General features: G+C 55.9%; 1 protein-coding gene across 1 annotated transcript; it reads left to right on the top strand.

Moving 5' to 3' along the window:
* Positions 1–2783: 2783 nt before the first annotated feature.
* On the top strand, positions 2784–15582 carry LOC131570573 (polyunsaturated fatty acid lipoxygenase ALOX15B-like). Its single transcript, XM_058822938.1, has 11 exons — positions 2784–3457; positions 3982–4082; positions 4693–4865; positions 7201–7344; positions 8642–8836; positions 9485–9571; positions 10994–11163; positions 12130–12251; positions 13467–13567; positions 14224–14394; positions 15403–15582. The coding sequence occupies exons 1-11, from the start codon at positions 2784–2786 to the stop codon at positions 15580–15582; spliced, it is 2118 nt and encodes a 705-aa protein (XP_058678921.1).
* Positions 15583–18275: the final 2693 nt, after the last annotated feature.

The raw sequence follows: 18275 nt of genomic DNA, 5'->3' as shown, positions 1-18275 counted from the left end.
TCCCCTGGGGACGCTGCTGTCCCTGCGCCTGCACAAGGAGCCGCTGCTGTCCCTCGTCCCCGACCGCTGGTTCTGTGACAGCGTCACCGTCACCGGGCCCCTGCCTGGGGACACCCGCGGGGACACCGGGGACGCCTCTGGGGACAGCGCTGGGGACACCGGGGACGTCCCCACGGCCACCTTCCCCTGCCACCGCTGGGTGGAGAGCGGCGAGCTGGAGCTGCGCGAGGGGACAGGTACGGGGACACTGTGGGGACGTTGGGGACATTGGGGACATTGAGGACACTGGGGGGACGTTGGGGACATTGGGGGGATTGGGGACATTGTGGGGGTTTGGGGACATTGGGGACATTGGGGGGGTTTGGGGACATTGGGGACATTGTGGGGGTTTGGGGACATTGGGGACATTGTGGGGGTTTGGGGACATTGGGGACAGTGGGGTGGTTGGGGACATTGGGGACACTGTGGGGACATTGGGGACATCAGGTTCCTTCACGATGTCCACACTGATGTCCCCAGTGTCCCCAATAACGTCCCCAAGTGTCCCCAATGTCCCCAAACGCCCCCAATCCCCCCCAAACGTCCCCACTGATGTCCCCATTGGTGTCCCCAGTGTCCCCAATCCCTTCTTCCCCTGATTTCCCCCATTTCCCCCAGAATGTCCCCAATGTCCCCATTGATGTCCCCCCAACGTCCCCAACATCCCCAATGTCCCCGATGTCCCCAATGTCCCCAATGTCCCCAATGTCCCCAATCCCCTCCAATGTCCCCAGTGTCCCCAACACCCCCAGTGTCCCCAATGTCCCCACAATGTCCCCAATCCCCCCCCAATGTCCCCATTGGTGTCCCCAATGTCCCCAACCCCAAAAATGTCCCCAGATCTCCCAAATTCCAAAAATGTCCCCAATGTCCCCAACGCCCCCAACGCCCCCAATGTCCCCAATGTCCCCAATGTCCCCATTGATGTCCCCAGTGTCCCCAACACCCCCAGTGTCCCCAATGTCCCCACAATGTCCCCAATGTCCCCAATCCCCCCCAATCCCCCCCAATGTCCCCAATGTCCCCAACACCCCCATTGTCCCCAATGTCCCCAATGTCGCCACTGTCCCCAATTCCCCCAATCACCCACAATGTCCCCAATGTCCCCAATGTCCCCAACCCCAAAAATGTCCCCAGATCTCCCAAATTCCAAAAATGTCCCCAACGCCCCCAATCCCCCCCAATGTCCCCAATGTCCCCAGTGTCCCCAATGTCCCCCAGTGTCCCCAGTGTCCCCAATGTCCCCATCGCTGTCCCCAGCCCGCACTCCCCGTGTCGCCGCCCGGGTGCCGCAGCTGCTGCAGCAGCGCCAGGAGGAGCGGAGAGAGCGGCGGGAGAACTTCCAGTGAGCACCGGGACGGACTGGGAGGGACTGGGATATACTGGGAGGGACTGGGATATACTGGGATATACTGGGAGGGACAGGGATATACTGGGAGGGACTGGGATATACTGGGATATACTGGATTATACTGGGATATACTGGGAGGGACTGGGAGGGGACTGGGATATACTGGGAGGGACTGGAATATACTGGTTTATACTGGGAGGGGACTGGGATGGACTGGGATATACTGGTTTATACTGAGATATACTGGATTATACTGGGATATACTGGGATGGACTGGGAGGGGACTGGGATATACTGGGAGGGGACTCAGACATACTGGTTTATACTGGGAGGGACTGGGATATACTGGGAGGAACTGGGATGGACTGGTTTATACTGGGATATACTGGTTTATACTGGTTTATACTGGGAGGGGACTCGGACATACTGGGATATACTGGGAGGGACTGGGATGGACTGGGATATACTGGTTTATACTGGGAGGGACTGGGAGGGGACTGGGATGTACTGTTTTATACTGGGATATACTGGTTTATACTGGTTTATACTGGGAGGGGACTCAGACATACTGGTTTATACTGGGAGGGACTGGGATGTACTGGTTTATACTGGTTTATACTGGGAGGGACTGGGATGGACTGGGATATACTGGGATGTACTGGTTTATACTGGGAGGTACTGGAATGGAACTGGGAGGGACTGGGATGGAACTGGGAGGGAACTGGGATATACTGGGTTATACTGGGATGGACTGGGAAGGGATTGGGAGGAGATTGGGATATACTGGGATATACTGGGAGGGACTGGGATGGGATTGGGTTATACTGGGATGAACTGGGATGAACTGGGACGAACTGAGATGGAACTGGGATGAACTGGGACGAACTGGGCGGGACTGGGAGGGACTGGGATGAACTGGGACGAACTGGGCGGGACTGGTGCGGGGGTGGCTGAGGCCGGCGGGGCTGGAACTGGTCAGACTGGGAGCGGTGGTGAAACTGGGAGGGAACTGGGAGGGAACTGGGACAAACTGGGAGGGAACTGGGAGGGACTGGGACAAACTGGGAGGGAACTGGGAGGGACTGGGACATTCCTGAGGCCGGGAGTGCCCTGACCGGCCGGACTGGGATGAACTGGGAGGGACTGGGATGAACTGGGAGGGACTGGGATGAACTGGGAGGGAACTGGGAGGGGATTGGAGGGAACTGGGAGGGACTGTGTTATACTGGGTTATACTGGGTTATACTGGGAGGGACTGGGAGGGAACTGCTGGTCACTCATGGTCACCAGTGGTCACTCTGTCCAGGTGGGCTCTGGGATCACCAGTGGTCACTCTGGTCACCCGTGGTCACTCTGGTCACCCGTGGTCACTCGTGGTCACCAGTGGTCACTCATGGTCACCAGTGGTCACTCTGGCCACTCGTGGTCACCAGTGGTCACTGCTGGTCACCCGCGGTCACTCTGGTCACCCGTGGTCACTGCTGGTCACCAGTGGTCACTCGTGGTCACCAGTGGTCACTCTGGTCACCTGTGGTCACTCGTGGTCACCAGTGGTCACTCATGGTCACCCGTGGTCACTCTGGTCACCAGTGGTCACTGCTGGTCACCCGTGGTCACTCGTGGTCACCCGTGGTCACTGCTGGTCACCCGTGGTCACTCGTGGTCACCCGTGGTCACTGCTGGTCACCCGTGGTCACTCTGGTCACCAGTGGTCACTCTGGTCACTCTGTCCAGGTGGGCTCCCTATGCCCCGGGCTGGCCGTGGCGTCTCCGGGCGCTGCCCCCGGCCCTGTGCCCTTGGCCACGCCCTCCGGCCACGCCCCCTCCGGCCACGCCCCCTCCTGACACGCCCACAATGGTGACGTCACGGGAGGAGCCGCCAGCAACGACGTCGCAGGAGCGGTCGATGACGTCACAGGAGCCGCCGATGACGTCACAGGAGACGCGGTCGACGACGTCACACGAGGGGCCGTCGATGACGTCACAGGCCCCGCCCACCGCGCTGTCGCCCACCCTGAGCTTCCCCCTGGGGCACCGGGCCCAGCTGGCCGCGCGCGCCGCCGCCGCGTCAGTGACGTCATCGGGGTCACCGGGGGGTCACCGGGGGTCATCGGGGGTCAATGGGGGTCAATCAACATCAATGGGGGTCAATGGGGTCAATGGGGGTCAATGGGGTCAATGGGGTCAATGGGGTTCATCAAGGGTCCCCAATGTCCCCAATCCCCACAATGTCCTCAATCCCCCCACTGTCCCCAATGTCCCCTCACTGTCCCCGCTGTCCCCATTGATGTCCCCATTGATGTCCCCGCTGTCCCCAATGTCCCCTCGCTGTCCCCTCACTGTCCCCTCACTGTCCCCTCATTGTCCCCTCGCTGTCCCCATTGATGTCCCCGCTGTCCCCAATGTCCTCAATGTCCCCACTGTCCCCTCACTGTCCCCTCATTGTCCCCTCACTGTCCCCTCGCTGTCCCCTCGCTGTCCCCATTGATGTCCCAGCTGTCCCCAATGTCCCCGCTGTCCCCGCTGTCCCCAATGTCCCCGCTGTCCCCAATGTCCCCAATGTCCCCAATGTCCCCTCGCTGTCCCCTCAGGCGCATCCGGCTCCGGCTCCGGGGGCTCTGTCCTGGCGGCTCCTGGCGCAGCCTCGGGGACGTTCGGGCGGCGCTCGAGGGGCCCGGGACCCCCATCAGCGGTGGGTGGCGCTGTCCCCCATGTCCCCAGCGTCCCCAAGGTGTCCCCAGGGTGTCCCCAATTTCCCCGGTGTCCCCACTGTCCCCAATGTCCCCGATGTCCTCAAGGTGTCCCTGATGTCTCCCCAAGTGTCCCCAAGGTGTCCCCAGTAATGTCCCCCAATGTCCTCAAGGTGTCCCAAATAATGTCCCCAATGTCCCCAGTGTCCCCAAGGTGTCCCCAATGTCCCCAATGTCCCCAAGGTGTCCCAAATAATGTCCCCAATAATGTCCCCAACGTCCCCAATAATGTCCCCAATGTCCCCGAACATCCCCAACAATGTCCCCAATAATGTCCCAAATATCCCAAATAATGTCCCCCAATGTCCCCAATAATGTCCCCAGTAATGTCCCCAATGTCCCCAATAATGTCCCCAATGTCCCCAATAATGTCCCCAATCCCCCCAATGTCCCCAATGTCCCCAACATCCCCAATGCCCCCAATGTCCCAAACATCCCCAATGTCCCCAATCCCCCCAATGTCCCCAACATCCCCAATGTCCCCAATGTCCCCAATGTCCCCAACAATGTCCCCAACAATGTCCCCAACGCTGTCCCCAACGCTGTCCCCAGAGTACGTGGTGCGGCACTGGCAGTCGGACGCGTTTTTCGGGGAGCAGTTCCTGAGCGGGGTGAACCCCGTCCTGCTGCGCCGCTGCCGCCGCCTGCCCCCCAACTTCCCGGTCACCGGGGACATGGTGGCACCGACCTTGGGGACAGGGACGGACCTGCAGCGCGAGATGGAGGTGAGGAACCCGAAAAACCACCCCAAAATCCATAGAACGCACCCCAAAATCCATAAAAACCACCCCATAATCCATAAAAATCACCCCAAAATCATCAAAACCCCATAAACACCCCCAAAAAACCCCGAACAAACTCCAAGGCCGTGGTGGCCCCGGGCCTGGGGACAGGGACGTCCCTGCGGCGGGAGATGGAGGTGAGAAACCCTAAAATGCCCAATAAACCACCCCAAAATCCATAAAAACCACCCCAAAATCCATAAAATCCACCCCAAAATCCATGAAAACCACTCCAAAATCCATAAAAACCGCCCCAAAATCCATAAAAGCCACCCCAAAATCCATAAAAGCCACCCCAAAATCCATAAAACGCACCCCAAAATCCACAACAACCACCCCAATATCCATAAAGTCCACCCCAAAATCCATGAAAACCACCCTAAAACTCATAAAAAATCACCCCAAAATCATCAAAACCCCATAAACACCCTAAAAAAAACCCCAAACAAACTCCAAGGCCATGGTGGCCCCGGGCCTGGGGACAGGGACGTCCCTGCGGCGGGAGATGGAGGTGAGAAACCCTAAAAACCATCAAATACCCCAAAAAACCGCAACCAGAAACCCCCAAAACCTCAAGAATCCACAAAGAGAAAGTCAGAAAACCCAAAAAACCCCGAAGAGAAACCCCCAAAAAAAATCCCCCCAAAAAAATCCCCCCAAAAAATCCCCAAAATCCCCCAAATCCCCCAAACCCCCCAAAATCCCCAAGCCCCAAATCCCAAAACCCAAAAATTCCCAAAGCCCCCCAACCCCAAAATCCTCAAATCCCCAAAACCCCATTTTGGGGTCCCCATTTTTGGGGTGTTTGGGGGGGGTTTCGCATTTTTCGGGGTTCTCATTTCAGTATCTCCATTTTTGGGGTGTCTGGGGGTTCCCATTTTTGGGGTTCCCCATTTTTGGGGTGTCTGACGTTTCCCATTTTTGGGGTGTCTGACGTTTCTCATTTCGGCGTCCCCGTTTCTGGTGTCCCCATTTTGGGGTGTCTGGGGGTTCCCATTTTTGGGGTTCCCCATTTTTGGGGTGTCTGACCTTTCCCATTTTTGGGGTTCCCCATTTTTGGGGTGTCTGACGTTTCCCATTTTTGGGGTGTCTGACGTTTCTCATTTCGGTGTCCCCATTTTCGGGGTTCTCATTTCCGTGTCCCCATTTTGGTGTCCCCATTTTCGGGGTTCTCATTTTTGGGGTGTCTGGAATTTCTCATTTCAATGTCCCAAATTTTGGTGTCCCCATTTTCGGGGTTCTCATTTTTGGGGTGTCTGGGGTTTCTCATTTCAACGTCCCAAATTTTGGTGTCCCCATTTTTGGGGTTCTCATTTTTGGGGTGTCTGAGGTTTCTCATTTCCGTGTCCCCATTTTCAGGGTGTCCCCGTTTTTGGGGTATCTGTGGATTTCCATTTTTGGGGTGTCTGACGTTTCTCATTTCTGTGTCCCCATTTTGGGGTGTCTGAGGTTTCTCATTTCCGTGTCCCCATTTTGGTGTCCCCATTTTTGGGGTTCTCATTTCGGTGTCCCCATTTTTGGTGTCCCCATTTTTGGGGTGTCTGGGGATTTCCATTTTCGGGGTGTCTGACCTTTCTCCTTTCTGTACCCCAATTTTCGGGGTGTCCCCATTTCGGGGTGTCCCCGATTTTGGTGCACAGGCCAGCTGCCCCTTCCTGGCCGATTACATTTCAACGTCCCAAATTTTGGTGTCCCCATTTTCGGGGTTCTCATTTTTGGGGTGTCTGAGGTTTCTCATTTCCGTGTCCCCATTTTCGGGGTGTCCCCGTTTTTGGGGTGTCTGACATGTCTCCTTTCTTTATCCCCATTTTTGGTGTCCCCATTTTTGGGGTATCTGGGAATTTCCGTTTTTGGGGTGTCTGGGATTTCTCATTTCAATGTCCCAATTTTGGTTTCCCCATTTTTGGGGTTCTCATTTTTTGGGGTGTCTGAGGTTTCTCATTTCCGTGTCCCCATTTTGGTGTCTCCATTTTCGGGGTTCTCATTTTTGGGGTGTCTGGAATTTCTCATTTCAACGTCCCAAATTTTGGTGTCCCCATTTTCGGGGTTCTCATTTCGTTGTCCCCATTTTCGGGGTGTCCCCATTTTCGGGTTCCCATTTTTGGGGTGTCTGGGGAGGGAGGGGGTTTCTCATTTCCATATCTCCGTTTTCGGGGTGTCTCACCTTTCTCCTTTCTGTCCCCCCCTTCCCCCCGTTTTTCGGGGTGTCCCCATTTTCGGGGTGTCCCCATTTTCGGGGTGTCCCCATTTTCGGGGTGTCCCCGATTTCGGGGCGCAGGCCGGCCGCCTCTTCCTGGCCGATTACGCGATGCTCGAGGGGCTCCCCACGGGCACCATCGGGGGGCGCCCCCAGTTCGTGGCTGCCCCCCTGTGCCTGCTCTGGCTCGGCCCCCGCGGCCGCCTCCTGCCCGTGGCCATCCAGGTACGGCCCCCCAGTGTCCCCAGGTGTCCCCAGGTGTCCCCAAGTGTCCCCATTGACCCCATTGACCCCAATGTCCCCCAATGTCCCCCAATCCCCCCATTGACCCCAATGTCTCCAATGTCCCCAATCCCCCCATTGACCCCAATGTCCCCCAATGTCCCCCAATGTCCCCAAGTGTCCCCAAATATCCCTAGATGTCCTTCATGTGTCACCCGTGTCCCCAAATGTCCCCAAAATATCCTCTCCGTGTCCCTCTGCGTCTCCCCGCTGTGTCCCCAAATGTCCCCAAATGTCCTTCATGTTGCACCCGTGTCCCCAAATGTCCCTAAATGTCCCTAAATGTCCCTGATGTCCCCAATGTCCCCAGTGTCCCCAATGTCCCAAATCCCCTCAATGTCCCCAATGTCCCCCCAATGTCCCCAATGTCCCCAATGTCCCCATTGACCCCAATGTCCCAAATCCCCTCAATGTCCCCAATGTCCCTCAATGTCCCCCCAATGTCCCCATCAACCCCAATGTTCCCCAATGTCCCCAATGTCCCCATTGCCCCCAATGTCCCCAATGTCCCCAGTGTCCCCAGTGTCCCCAATGTCCCCAATCCCCTCAATGTCCCCAATGTCCCCAATGTCCCCATTGACCCCAATCCCCCCAATGTCCCCAATGTCCCCATTGACCCCACTGTCCCCAATCCCCCCAATCCCCCCAATGTCCCCAATCCCCCCAATGTCCCCCAATGTCCCCAATGTCCCCAAGGTCCCCATTGACCCCAAATCCCCTCAATGTCCCCAATCCCCTCAATGTCCCAAATCCCCTCAATGTCCCCAATCCCCTCAATGTCCCAAATCCCCTCAATGTCCCCAATCCCCCCAATGTCCCCAATGTCCCCCACAGCTGTCCCAGCACCCCGGGCCGGGGTCCCCCGTTTTCGTCCCCGGGGGCCGTGGCTGGGCCCTGGCCAAGCTGTGGGTCAGGAGCGCCCACTTTGTGCTGACCCCTGTGACCCCCCCGATGTCCCCAATGTCCCCAATCCCCTCAATGTCCCCGATGTCCCCAATGTCGCCAGTGTCCCCCCAATCCCCCCAATGTCCCCAATGCCCCCAATGTCTCCCCACTGTCCCAAATCCCCCCAATCCCCCCAGTGTCCCCACTGTCCCCAATCCCCCCAATGTCCCCGATGTCCCCAATGTCCCCATTGACCCCAATGTCCCCAATGCCCCCAATGTCTCCCCACTGTCCCCAATCCCCCCAATCCCCCCAATGTCCCCAATCCCCTCAATGTCCCCAATGTCCCCCACAGCTGTCCCAGCACCCCGGGCCGGGGTCCCCCGTTTTCGTCCCCGGGGGCCGTGGCTGGGCCCTGGCCAAGCTGTGGGTCAGGAGCGCCCACTTTGTGCTGCACGAGATGGTGACGCACCTGCTGCACGGCCACTTCCTGGCCGAGGCCTTCGCCGTGGCCACCCAGCGCCTGCCGGCCGCGCACCCCGTGCACCAGGTACCCCGAGAAACGGACCCGAACCCCGAAAAGTGAACCCCGAAATCGCCGTCCCGAAATCCCCGACGCTGACCCCAAAAACCGCGTCCCGAAATCGCCGTCCCAAAATCCCCGACCCTGACCCCCAAAAACAGCACACAAATCCCAAAAAGCGAACCCCGAAATCGCCGTCCCAAAATCCCCAACCCTGACCCCGAAAATGGCACCCAAACCCCAAAAAATGCACCATGACCCCAATGTCCCCAATGTCCCCAATGTCCCCAATGTCCCCAATGTCCCCAAATCCCCCAAATCCCCCCAATGTCCCCACTGTCCCCAATGTTCGCCCAATGTCCCCAATGTTCCCCCAATGTCCCCAAATGTCCCCAAATCCCATAAATGTCCCCAAATGGCCCCGATGTCCCCAATGTCCCCAATGTCCCCACTGTCCCCAATGTCCCCAATGTTCCCCCAATGTCCCCAATGTCCCCAATGTTCCCAAATGTCCCCAAATCCCCTAAATGTCCCCAAATGCCCCCGATGTCCCCAATGCCCCCAATGTCCCCAATGTCCCCAATATCCCCACTGTCCCCAAATGTCCCCAATGTCCCCAATGTCCCCAATGTCGCCACTGTCCCCAAATGTCCCCAATGTCCCCGCTGTCCCCAGCTGCTCCTCCCCCACGTGCGTTTCACCTTCCACATCAACATCCTGGCGCGGGAGACGCTGCTGAACCCCGGCGGCATCATCGACCAGGTGAGGGGACACACCTGGGACACGCCTGTCACCTGTGTCACCTGTGTCACCTCGGTGTCACCTCGGTGTCACCTCGGTCTCACCTGTGTCACCTGTGTCACCTGTGTGAGCTGTGTCACCTCCCTGTGTCACCTGGGTGAGCTGTGTGAGCTGTGTCACCTTCCCTGTGTCACCTGTGTGAGCTGTGTCACCTCGGTGTCACCTCGGTGTCACCTCGGTCTCACCTGTGTGATCTGTGTCACCTGTGTGTCACCTGTGTGTCACCTGTGTGTCACCTGTGTCACCTGTGTGAGCTGTGTCACCTGTGTGTCACCTCCCAGTGTCACCTGTGTGTCATCTGTGTGAGTTGTGTCACCTCCCTGTGTCACCTGTGTCACCTGTGCCACCTCGGTGTCACCTGTGTGTCATCTGTGTCACCTGTGTCACCTGTGTGAGCTGTGTCACCTGTGTGTCACCTCCCAGTGTCACCTGTGTGTCATCTGTGTGTCACCTTTGTTACCTCCCTGTGCCACCTGGGTGTCACCTCCTGTGTGTCAACGGTGTGTCACCTGGGTCTCATATGTGTCACCTGTGTGTCACCTCGGTGTCACCTGTGTGATCTGTGTCACCTGTGTGTCACCTGTGTGTCACCTGTGTGTCACCTGTGTCACCTGTGTGATCTGTGTGAGCTGTGTCACCTCCCTGTGTCACCTGTGTCACCTGTGTGATCTGTGTCACCTTTGTCACCTCCCTGTGTCAACTGTGTCACCTGGGTCACCTGGGGCACCTGTGTGTGAACTGTGTCACCTGTGTGTCATCTGTGTCACCCGGGTGTCACCTTAGCATCATCTGTGTGTCACCTGTGTCACCTGTGTGTCACCTGTGTGTCATCTGTGTCACCTGAGGCACCTGGGGCACCTGTGTGTCACCTGTGTGTCACCTGAGGGGACACCTGTGTGTCACCTGTGTGGCACCTGTGCCACCTGTGTGTCACCTGGGTGTCACCTGTGTCACCTGTGTCACCTGTGTGTCACCTGGGTGTCACCTGTGTCCCCACTGGTGACACCAGGACATGTTGGTCCCCCTCGGTGTCACCTGGGTCCCCCTGGGGACACCTGGGTGACACTGAGGGTGACACTGAGGGCTGTCCCTGTCCCCAGGCCACCTCGGTGGGACACAGGTGACACTGAGGGTGACACTGAGGGGTGTCCCTGTCCCCAGGCCACCTCGGTGGTCAGGAGGTGACACAGGTGACACTGAGGGTGACACTGAGGGTGTCCCTGTCCCCAGGCCACCTCGGTGGGCCGCGAGGTGACACTGGTGGGACACAGGTGACACTGAGGGTGACACTGAGGGGCGTCCCCTGTCCCCAGGCCACCTCGGTGGTCAGGAGGTGACACAGGTGACACTGAGGGTGACACAGAGGGGCGTCCCTGTCCCCAGGCCACCTCGGTGGGCCGCGAGGGGACGCTGGCGCTGGTGGCCCGGGGCACGGCGGCGCTGACGTTCCGCGAGCTCTGCGTCCCCGATGACGTGGCCGAGCGCGGCGTTGGGGACATCCCCGGCTACCACTACAGGGACGACGCCATGGACATCTGGGAGGCCATCCAGGGGTGGGGACACTGGGGGGACAATGGGGACAATGGGGACATTGGGGGGATTAGGGACACTGGGGACAGTGGGGGCAATGGGGACATTGGGGGCAATGGGGACACTGAGGGGACAATGGGGACAATGGGGACAGTGGGGACAATGGGGACAGTGGGGACAATGGGGACATTGGGGACAATGGGGACAATGGGACAATGGGGACAATGGGGACAATGGGGACACTGAGGGGACAATGGGGACAATGGGGACATTGGGGATAATGGGGGCAATGGGGACAATGGGGACAATGGGACAATGGGGATATTGGGGGCAATGGGGACACTGAGGGGACAATGGGGACAATGGGGACAATGGGGACACTGAGGGGACAGTGTTGGGGACATCCCCGGCTACCACTACAGGGACGACGCCGTGGACATCTGGGAGGCCATCCAGGGGTGGGGACACTGGGGGGACAATGGGGACAGTGGGGACAGTGAGAGGACAGTGAGAGGACAATGGGGACAGTGGGGACAATGAGGACAGTGGGGACAATGGGAACAATGGGGACACTGAGGGGACAATGGGGACAATGGGGACACTGGGGACAGTGGGGGGATTAGGGACACTGGGGACAGTGGGGGCAATGGGGACATTGGGGACAATGGGGACATTGGGGGCAATGGGGACACTGAGGGGACAATGGGGGCAATGGGGACAATGGGGACACTGGGGACAATGGGGACATTGGGGTCATTGGGGACAATGGGGACACTGAGGGGACACTAAGGGGACACTGAGGGGACAGGGAGGTGGCAGTGGTGGGGACACTGAGGGGACACTGACAATGGGAACAGGGCCACAGGGATGGGACACCAGCAGTGGTGGGGACACGGGGACAGGGACACGGGGTGGGCCGTCACTTGCGTGTCACCGCGGTGTCCCTGAATGTCACCGCGGTGTCCCTGAATGTCACCGTGGTGTCCCAGCTACGTGGAGGGCATCGTGGCGCTCTTCTACGCCGAGGACGAGGAGGTGGCCGAGGATGAGGAGCTGCAGGAGTGGGTGGGCGAGATCTTCACCTACGGCGTCCTCGGCAACGAGAAGAGCGGTAGGGGACACCAGGGTGGGGGTGACAGGGACAGGTGAGGGGACACGGGGACGCGGCGGTGATGGGTGGTGGTCATGGTCATGGTGGTGGTCACGGTTGTCATGGTCGTGTCGTGGTGATGGTGATGGTGGTGGTCATGGTGATGGTGATGGTCATGGTGGTGGTCACGGTTGTCATGGTCATGTCATGGTGATGGTGATGGTGGTGGTCATGGTCAAGTCATGGATGTGGTCATGGTCAAGTCATGGTCATGGTCAAGTCATGGTGATGGTGGTGGTGGTGGTCATGGTCGTGGTCAAGTCATGGTTGTGGTCATGGTCAAGTCATGGTGATGGTGGTGGTGGTGGTCATGGTGATGGTCAGTCATGGTCATGGTCATGGTGATGGTCGTGGTCGAGTCATGATTGGGGTCATGGTCAAGTCATGGTGATGGTCATGGTGGTGGTCATGGTCATGGTCATGGTCATGGTCAAGTCATGGTTGTGGTCATGGTCAAGTCATGGTGATGGTGGTGGTCATGGTCATAGAATGGTTGGGGTCATGGTCAAGTCATGGTGATGGTCATGGTGGTGGTCATGGTGATGGTCATGGTCAAGTCATGGTGATGGTGGTGGTGGTGGTGGTCATGGTGATGGTCATGGTCAAGTCATGGTGGTGGTAGTGGTCATGGACGTGGACGTGGATGTGGTCACGGTGATGATGATTGTCATGGTCACGGTCATGGTGATGGTCAATCATGGTCATGGTCATGGTGATGGTTGTGGTCATGGTGATGGTCATTGCCATGGTCATGGTCACGTCATGGTGATGGTGATGGTCAATCATGGCATGGTCATGGTCATGGTCATGGCCTGGTCAAGTCATGGTCATGGTGGTGGTCATGGTTGTGGTCATGGTCATGGTGGTGGTCAATCATGGTCATGGCATGGTCATGGTTGTGGTCATGGTCAAGGCACGGTGATGGTGGTGGTGGTGGTCATGGTCATGGTGATGGTGATGGTCATGGTGGTGGTCATGGTTATGGTCAAGTCATGGTGATGGTCATGGTGATGGTCATGGCATGGTCAAGTGATGGTGGTGGTGGTCATGGTCATGGTGGTGGTCATGGTCCCCAATGTCCCCAATGTCCCCAATCCCTCAATGTCCCCAATGTCCCCAATCCCTCAATGTCCCCAATGTCCCCAATGTCCCCTCAATGTCCCCAAATGTCCCCAGGGTTCCCGTCCAAGCTCTGCAGCCGCCCCGAGCTGGTGAAGTTCCTGACCATGATCATCTTCTGCTGCTCCGCCCGGCACGCGGCCGTCAACAGCGGCCAGGTGACACCGGGGACACCTGGGGACGCCTGGGGACAGCTGGGGACAGCTGGGGACACTGGGGACATTGGGGACATTGGGGGGATTGGGGACATTGGGGGGATTGGGGACTTTGGGGGGATTCAGGACATTGGGACACTTGGGGACATTGGGGACACTGGGGGGACACTGGGGGGACATTGGGGGGACACCTGGGGACACTGGGGACACTGGGGACATTGGGGAGAGTGGGGACATTGGGGACATTGGGGGGATTCAGGACATTGGGACACTTGGGGACATTGGGGACACTGGGACACTTGGGGACACTGGGGGGACATTGGGGAGAGTGGGGACATTGAGGGGATTGGGGACATTGGGGGGACACCTGGGGACAGCTGGGGACACTGAGGACATTGGGGACAGCTGGGGACACTGGGGACATTGGGGACACTGGGGACACCTGGGGACATTGGGGACACTGGGGGGACATTGGGGACACCTGGGGACACTGGGTGGCTCAGGACACACCCGAGCGTGGCCATCAAGCTCATCTTGGCCACCAACCCCACCTTGGTGACCACCAAAGGACGCGGGGATGTGACAGCACCCAGGTGGCACCCGAGTGACCCCGGGTGACCCCGCGTGACCCCGCGTGACCCCGCTGTCCCCTCCCCCAGTACGACTACGCCGCCTGGATGCCCAACACGCCGGGGACAATGCAGCGGCCACCGCCGGCTGGTGACGCCGAGGCCACCGAGGAGCTGCTGGTGGCCTCGCTGCCGTCCCCCGAGGCCACCGGGGCCCTGCTGGCCCTGCTGAGCGTGGTCAGCTACGAGGGCGGGGAGCTGGTGAGAGCCTGGGGACATTTGGGGACGTTGGGGACATTCGGGGACGTTGGGGGGATTGGGGACATTGGGGGCATTGAGGGTGGACAGGGACACCGGGGGGTTGTGAACTTCATGGTGACGTTGGGTTTTGGTGTTCCCCAATGTCCCCAATCCCCTCAATGTCCCCAATGTCCCCAATATCCCCAATGTCCCCAATGTCCCCAATGTCCCCAATGTCCCAAATGTCCCCAATCCCCTCAATGTCCCCAATGCCCCCAGTGTCCCCAGCCCCATTTTTCCCAATTTCTCCCATTTTTTCCCCATTATTCCCCATTTTCCCCTCAATGTCCCCAATGTCCCCAATGTCCCCAATGTCCCCATTGTCCCCATAACCCCCAATGTCCCCAATGTCCCCAATGTCCCCAATCCCCTCAATCCTCCCAATGTCCCCAATGCCCCCAATGTCCCCAATGTCCCCAATGCCCTCAATGCCCCCAATGTCCCCAATGTCCCAAATGTCCCCAATCCCCTCAATGTCCCCAATGTCCCCAATGTCCCCAGCCCCATTTTTCCCAATTTCTCCCATTTTTTCCCCATTATTCCCCATTTTCCCCTCAATGTCCCCAATGTCCCCAATGTCCCCATTGTCCCCATAACCCCCAATCCCCCCAATGTCCCCTCTAATGTCCCCAATCCCCTCAATGTCCCCAATGTCCCCAATGTTCCCAGCCCCATTTTTCCCAATTTCTCTCGTTTTTTCCCCATTGTTCCCCATTTTCCCCTCAATGTCCCCAATGTCCCCATAACCCCCAATGTCCCCACTGTCCCCATAACCCCCAATGTCCCCAATGTCCCCTCTAATGTCCCCAATCCCCTCAATCCTCCCAATGTCCCCACCCCCATTTTTCCCAATTTCTCCCATTTTTTCCCCCAATGTCCCCAATCCCCCCAATGTCCCCAATGTCCCCAATGTCCCCAATGTCCCCAATGTCCCCTCTGATGTCCCCAATGTCCCTTTGGTGTCCCCAGCGCCCCCTGGGCTCGCGTTCCCAGGATCTCCTCTCGGGTCCCGGCCCCGGTTCCGTCCTGGCCGCGTTCCGGGCGCGCCTGGCCCAGATCTCGGAGCGGATCCGGAGCCGGAACGCGGAGCTGGAGCTGCCCTACCCCTACCTGGAGCCCACCTGTGTCACCGAGAGCATCTCCATCTGATGGACCTGTCACCTGTGTCACCTGTGCCACCTGTGTCACCTGTGTGTCACCTGTGTGTCACCTGTGTCACTGAGAGCATCTCCATCTGATGGCACTTGTCACCCGTGTCACCTGTGTGTCACCTGTGTCACCTGTGTCATCATCAACCATCACCTGTGTCACCGAGAGCATCTCCATCTGATGGACCTGTCACCTGTGTCACCTGTGTCACCTGTGTGTCACCTGTGTCACCGAGAGCATCTCCATCTGATGGACCTGTCACCCGTGTCACCTGTGTCACCTGTGTCACCTGTGTCATCATCAACCATCACCTGTGTCACCGAGAGCATCTCCATCTGATGGCACTTGTCACCTGTGCCACCTGTGCCACCTGTGTCACCTGTGTCACCTGTGTATCACCTGTGTGTCACCTGTGTCACCAAGAGCATCTCCATCTGATGGACCTGTCACCTGTGCCACCTGTGTGTCACCTGTGTGTCACCTGTGTGACCTGTGTCACCTGTGTATCACCTGTGTGTCACCTGTGTCACCAAGAGCATCTCCATCTGATGGACCTGTCACCTGTGCCACCTGTGTGTCACCTGTGTGTCACCTGTGTGTCACCTGTGTGTCACCTGTGCCACCTGTGTCACCTGTGCCACCTGTGTCACCTGTGTATCACCTGTGTGTCACCTGTGTCACCGAGAGCATCTCCATCTGATGGCACTTGTCACCCGTGTCACCTGTGTGTCACCTGTGTGTCACCTGTGTCATCATCAACCATCACCTGTGTCACCGAGAGCATCTCCATCTGATGGCCCTGTCACCTGTGCCACCTGTGTCACCTGTGTGTCACCTGTGTGTCACCTGTGTCACCTGTGTCACCTGTGTGTCACCTGTGTCACACCTGTGTCACCTGTGTCACCTGTGTGTCACCTGTGTCACCTGTGTGTCACCTGTGTGTCACCTGTGTCACCGAGAGCATCTCCATCAGAGAAAAAATCCCAAAAAAACCCCCCAAAAATCAGGGGGGAAACCACAAAAAATCAGGGAAAAAAAAAAAACAAAAACAAAACAAAACCAAAAAATCAGAGAAAAAAAAATCCAAAAAACTCCCCCAAAAATCAGGGAAAAAAACCCAAAAAATCAGAGGAATAAACCCCAAAAAATCAGAGGGAAAAACCCCAAAAAAATCAGGGAAAAAAACCCAATCAGGGGAAAAAATTAAAAAAAAAAAAAAAAAAAAATCAAGGGAAAAACCCCAAAAAATCAGGGAAAAAAAACCCAAAAAATCAGGGAAAAAATCCCAATCGGGAAAAAAATCCCAAAAAAATCAAGGAAAAAACCCCAAAATTCAGGGAAAAAAATCCTAAAAAATCAGAGAAAAAATGACAAAAAAACAGGAAAAAAAAAAAAACAAACCAACAAAATATCAGGGAAAAAATCCTAAAAATCAGAGAAAAAGCCCCACAAAAGCAGAAAAAAAATCCCAAAAAATCAGGAAAAAAAAAAAAACCAAAAAATCAAAGGAAAAATTTGGAATTTTGGGATTTTTTAGGGGATTTTTGGGGCTCCTCAGCTTCGTGTGAATCCCCAAAAAATTCCAAAAAACCCCAAAATTTCGGAACCCCAAAAATTTTATTGAAACCCCAATAAATGGATTGAAAATGAGGCGGAGTCGGAATTTTTGGGGGTTTTGGGGAGATTTTGGGGGGATTTTGGGGATTTTTATGGGATTTTAATGGGAATTTTTTTGGGATTTTTATGCGATTTTTGGGGGATTTTCGAAGGATTTTTTGGGGGGATTTTTATGGGATTTTGGGGGGATTTTTTTGGGATTTTTTGGGGATTTTAATGGGATTTTTGGGGGGATTTAATGGGAATTTTATGAGATTTTAATGGCATTTTTGGGGCTATTTTAATGGGATTTTAATGGGATTTTTGGGGCTGTTTTAATGGGATTTTAATGGGATTTTAAAGGGATTTTTGGGGCTATTTCAATGGGATTTTAATGGGATTTTTGGGGCTATTTTCATAGGATTTTAATGGGATTTTTGGGGCTGTTTAATGGGATTTTAATGGGATTTTGGGGGCTATTTTAATGGGATTTTAATGGGATTTTTGGGATTATTTTAGTGGGATTTTAATGGGATTTTAATGGGATTTTGGGTCTATTTTAATGGGATTTTAATGGGATTTTTGGGGCTATTTTAATGGGATTTTTGGGGCTATTTTAATGGGATTTTCATGGGATTTTCATGGGATTTTAATGGGATTTTCATGGGATTTTGGGGCTATTTTAATGGGATTTTAATGGGATTTTTGAGGCTATTTTAATGTGATTTTTATGGGATTTTAGTGGGATTTTTGGGGCTATTTTAATGGGAATTTTATGGGATTTTCATGGGATTTTTGGGGCGATTTTAATGGGATTTTCATGGGATTTTCATGGGATTTTTGGGGCTATTTTCATGGGATTTTAATGGGATTTTTAGGGCTATTTTTGGGGCTATTTTAATGGGATTTTAATGGGATTTTAATGGGATTGTAATGGGATTTTTGGGGCTATTTTAATGGGACTTTTGGGGCTATTTTCATGGGATTTTAATGGGATTTTCATGGGATTTTGGGGGCTATTTTAATGGGATTTTAATGAGATTTTTGGGGCTATTTTAATGGGGTTTTAATGGGATTTTTGGGGCTATTTTAATGGG

The sequence above is a fragment of the Ammospiza caudacuta genome, chromosome 36, assembly GCF_027887145.1.
Source record: "Ammospiza caudacuta isolate bAmmCau1 chromosome 36, bAmmCau1.pri, whole genome shotgun sequence".
NCBI lineage: Eukaryota > Metazoa > Chordata > Aves > Passeriformes > Passerellidae > Ammospiza > Ammospiza caudacuta.
This window is presented reverse-complemented; position numbering and strand designations above follow the sequence as displayed.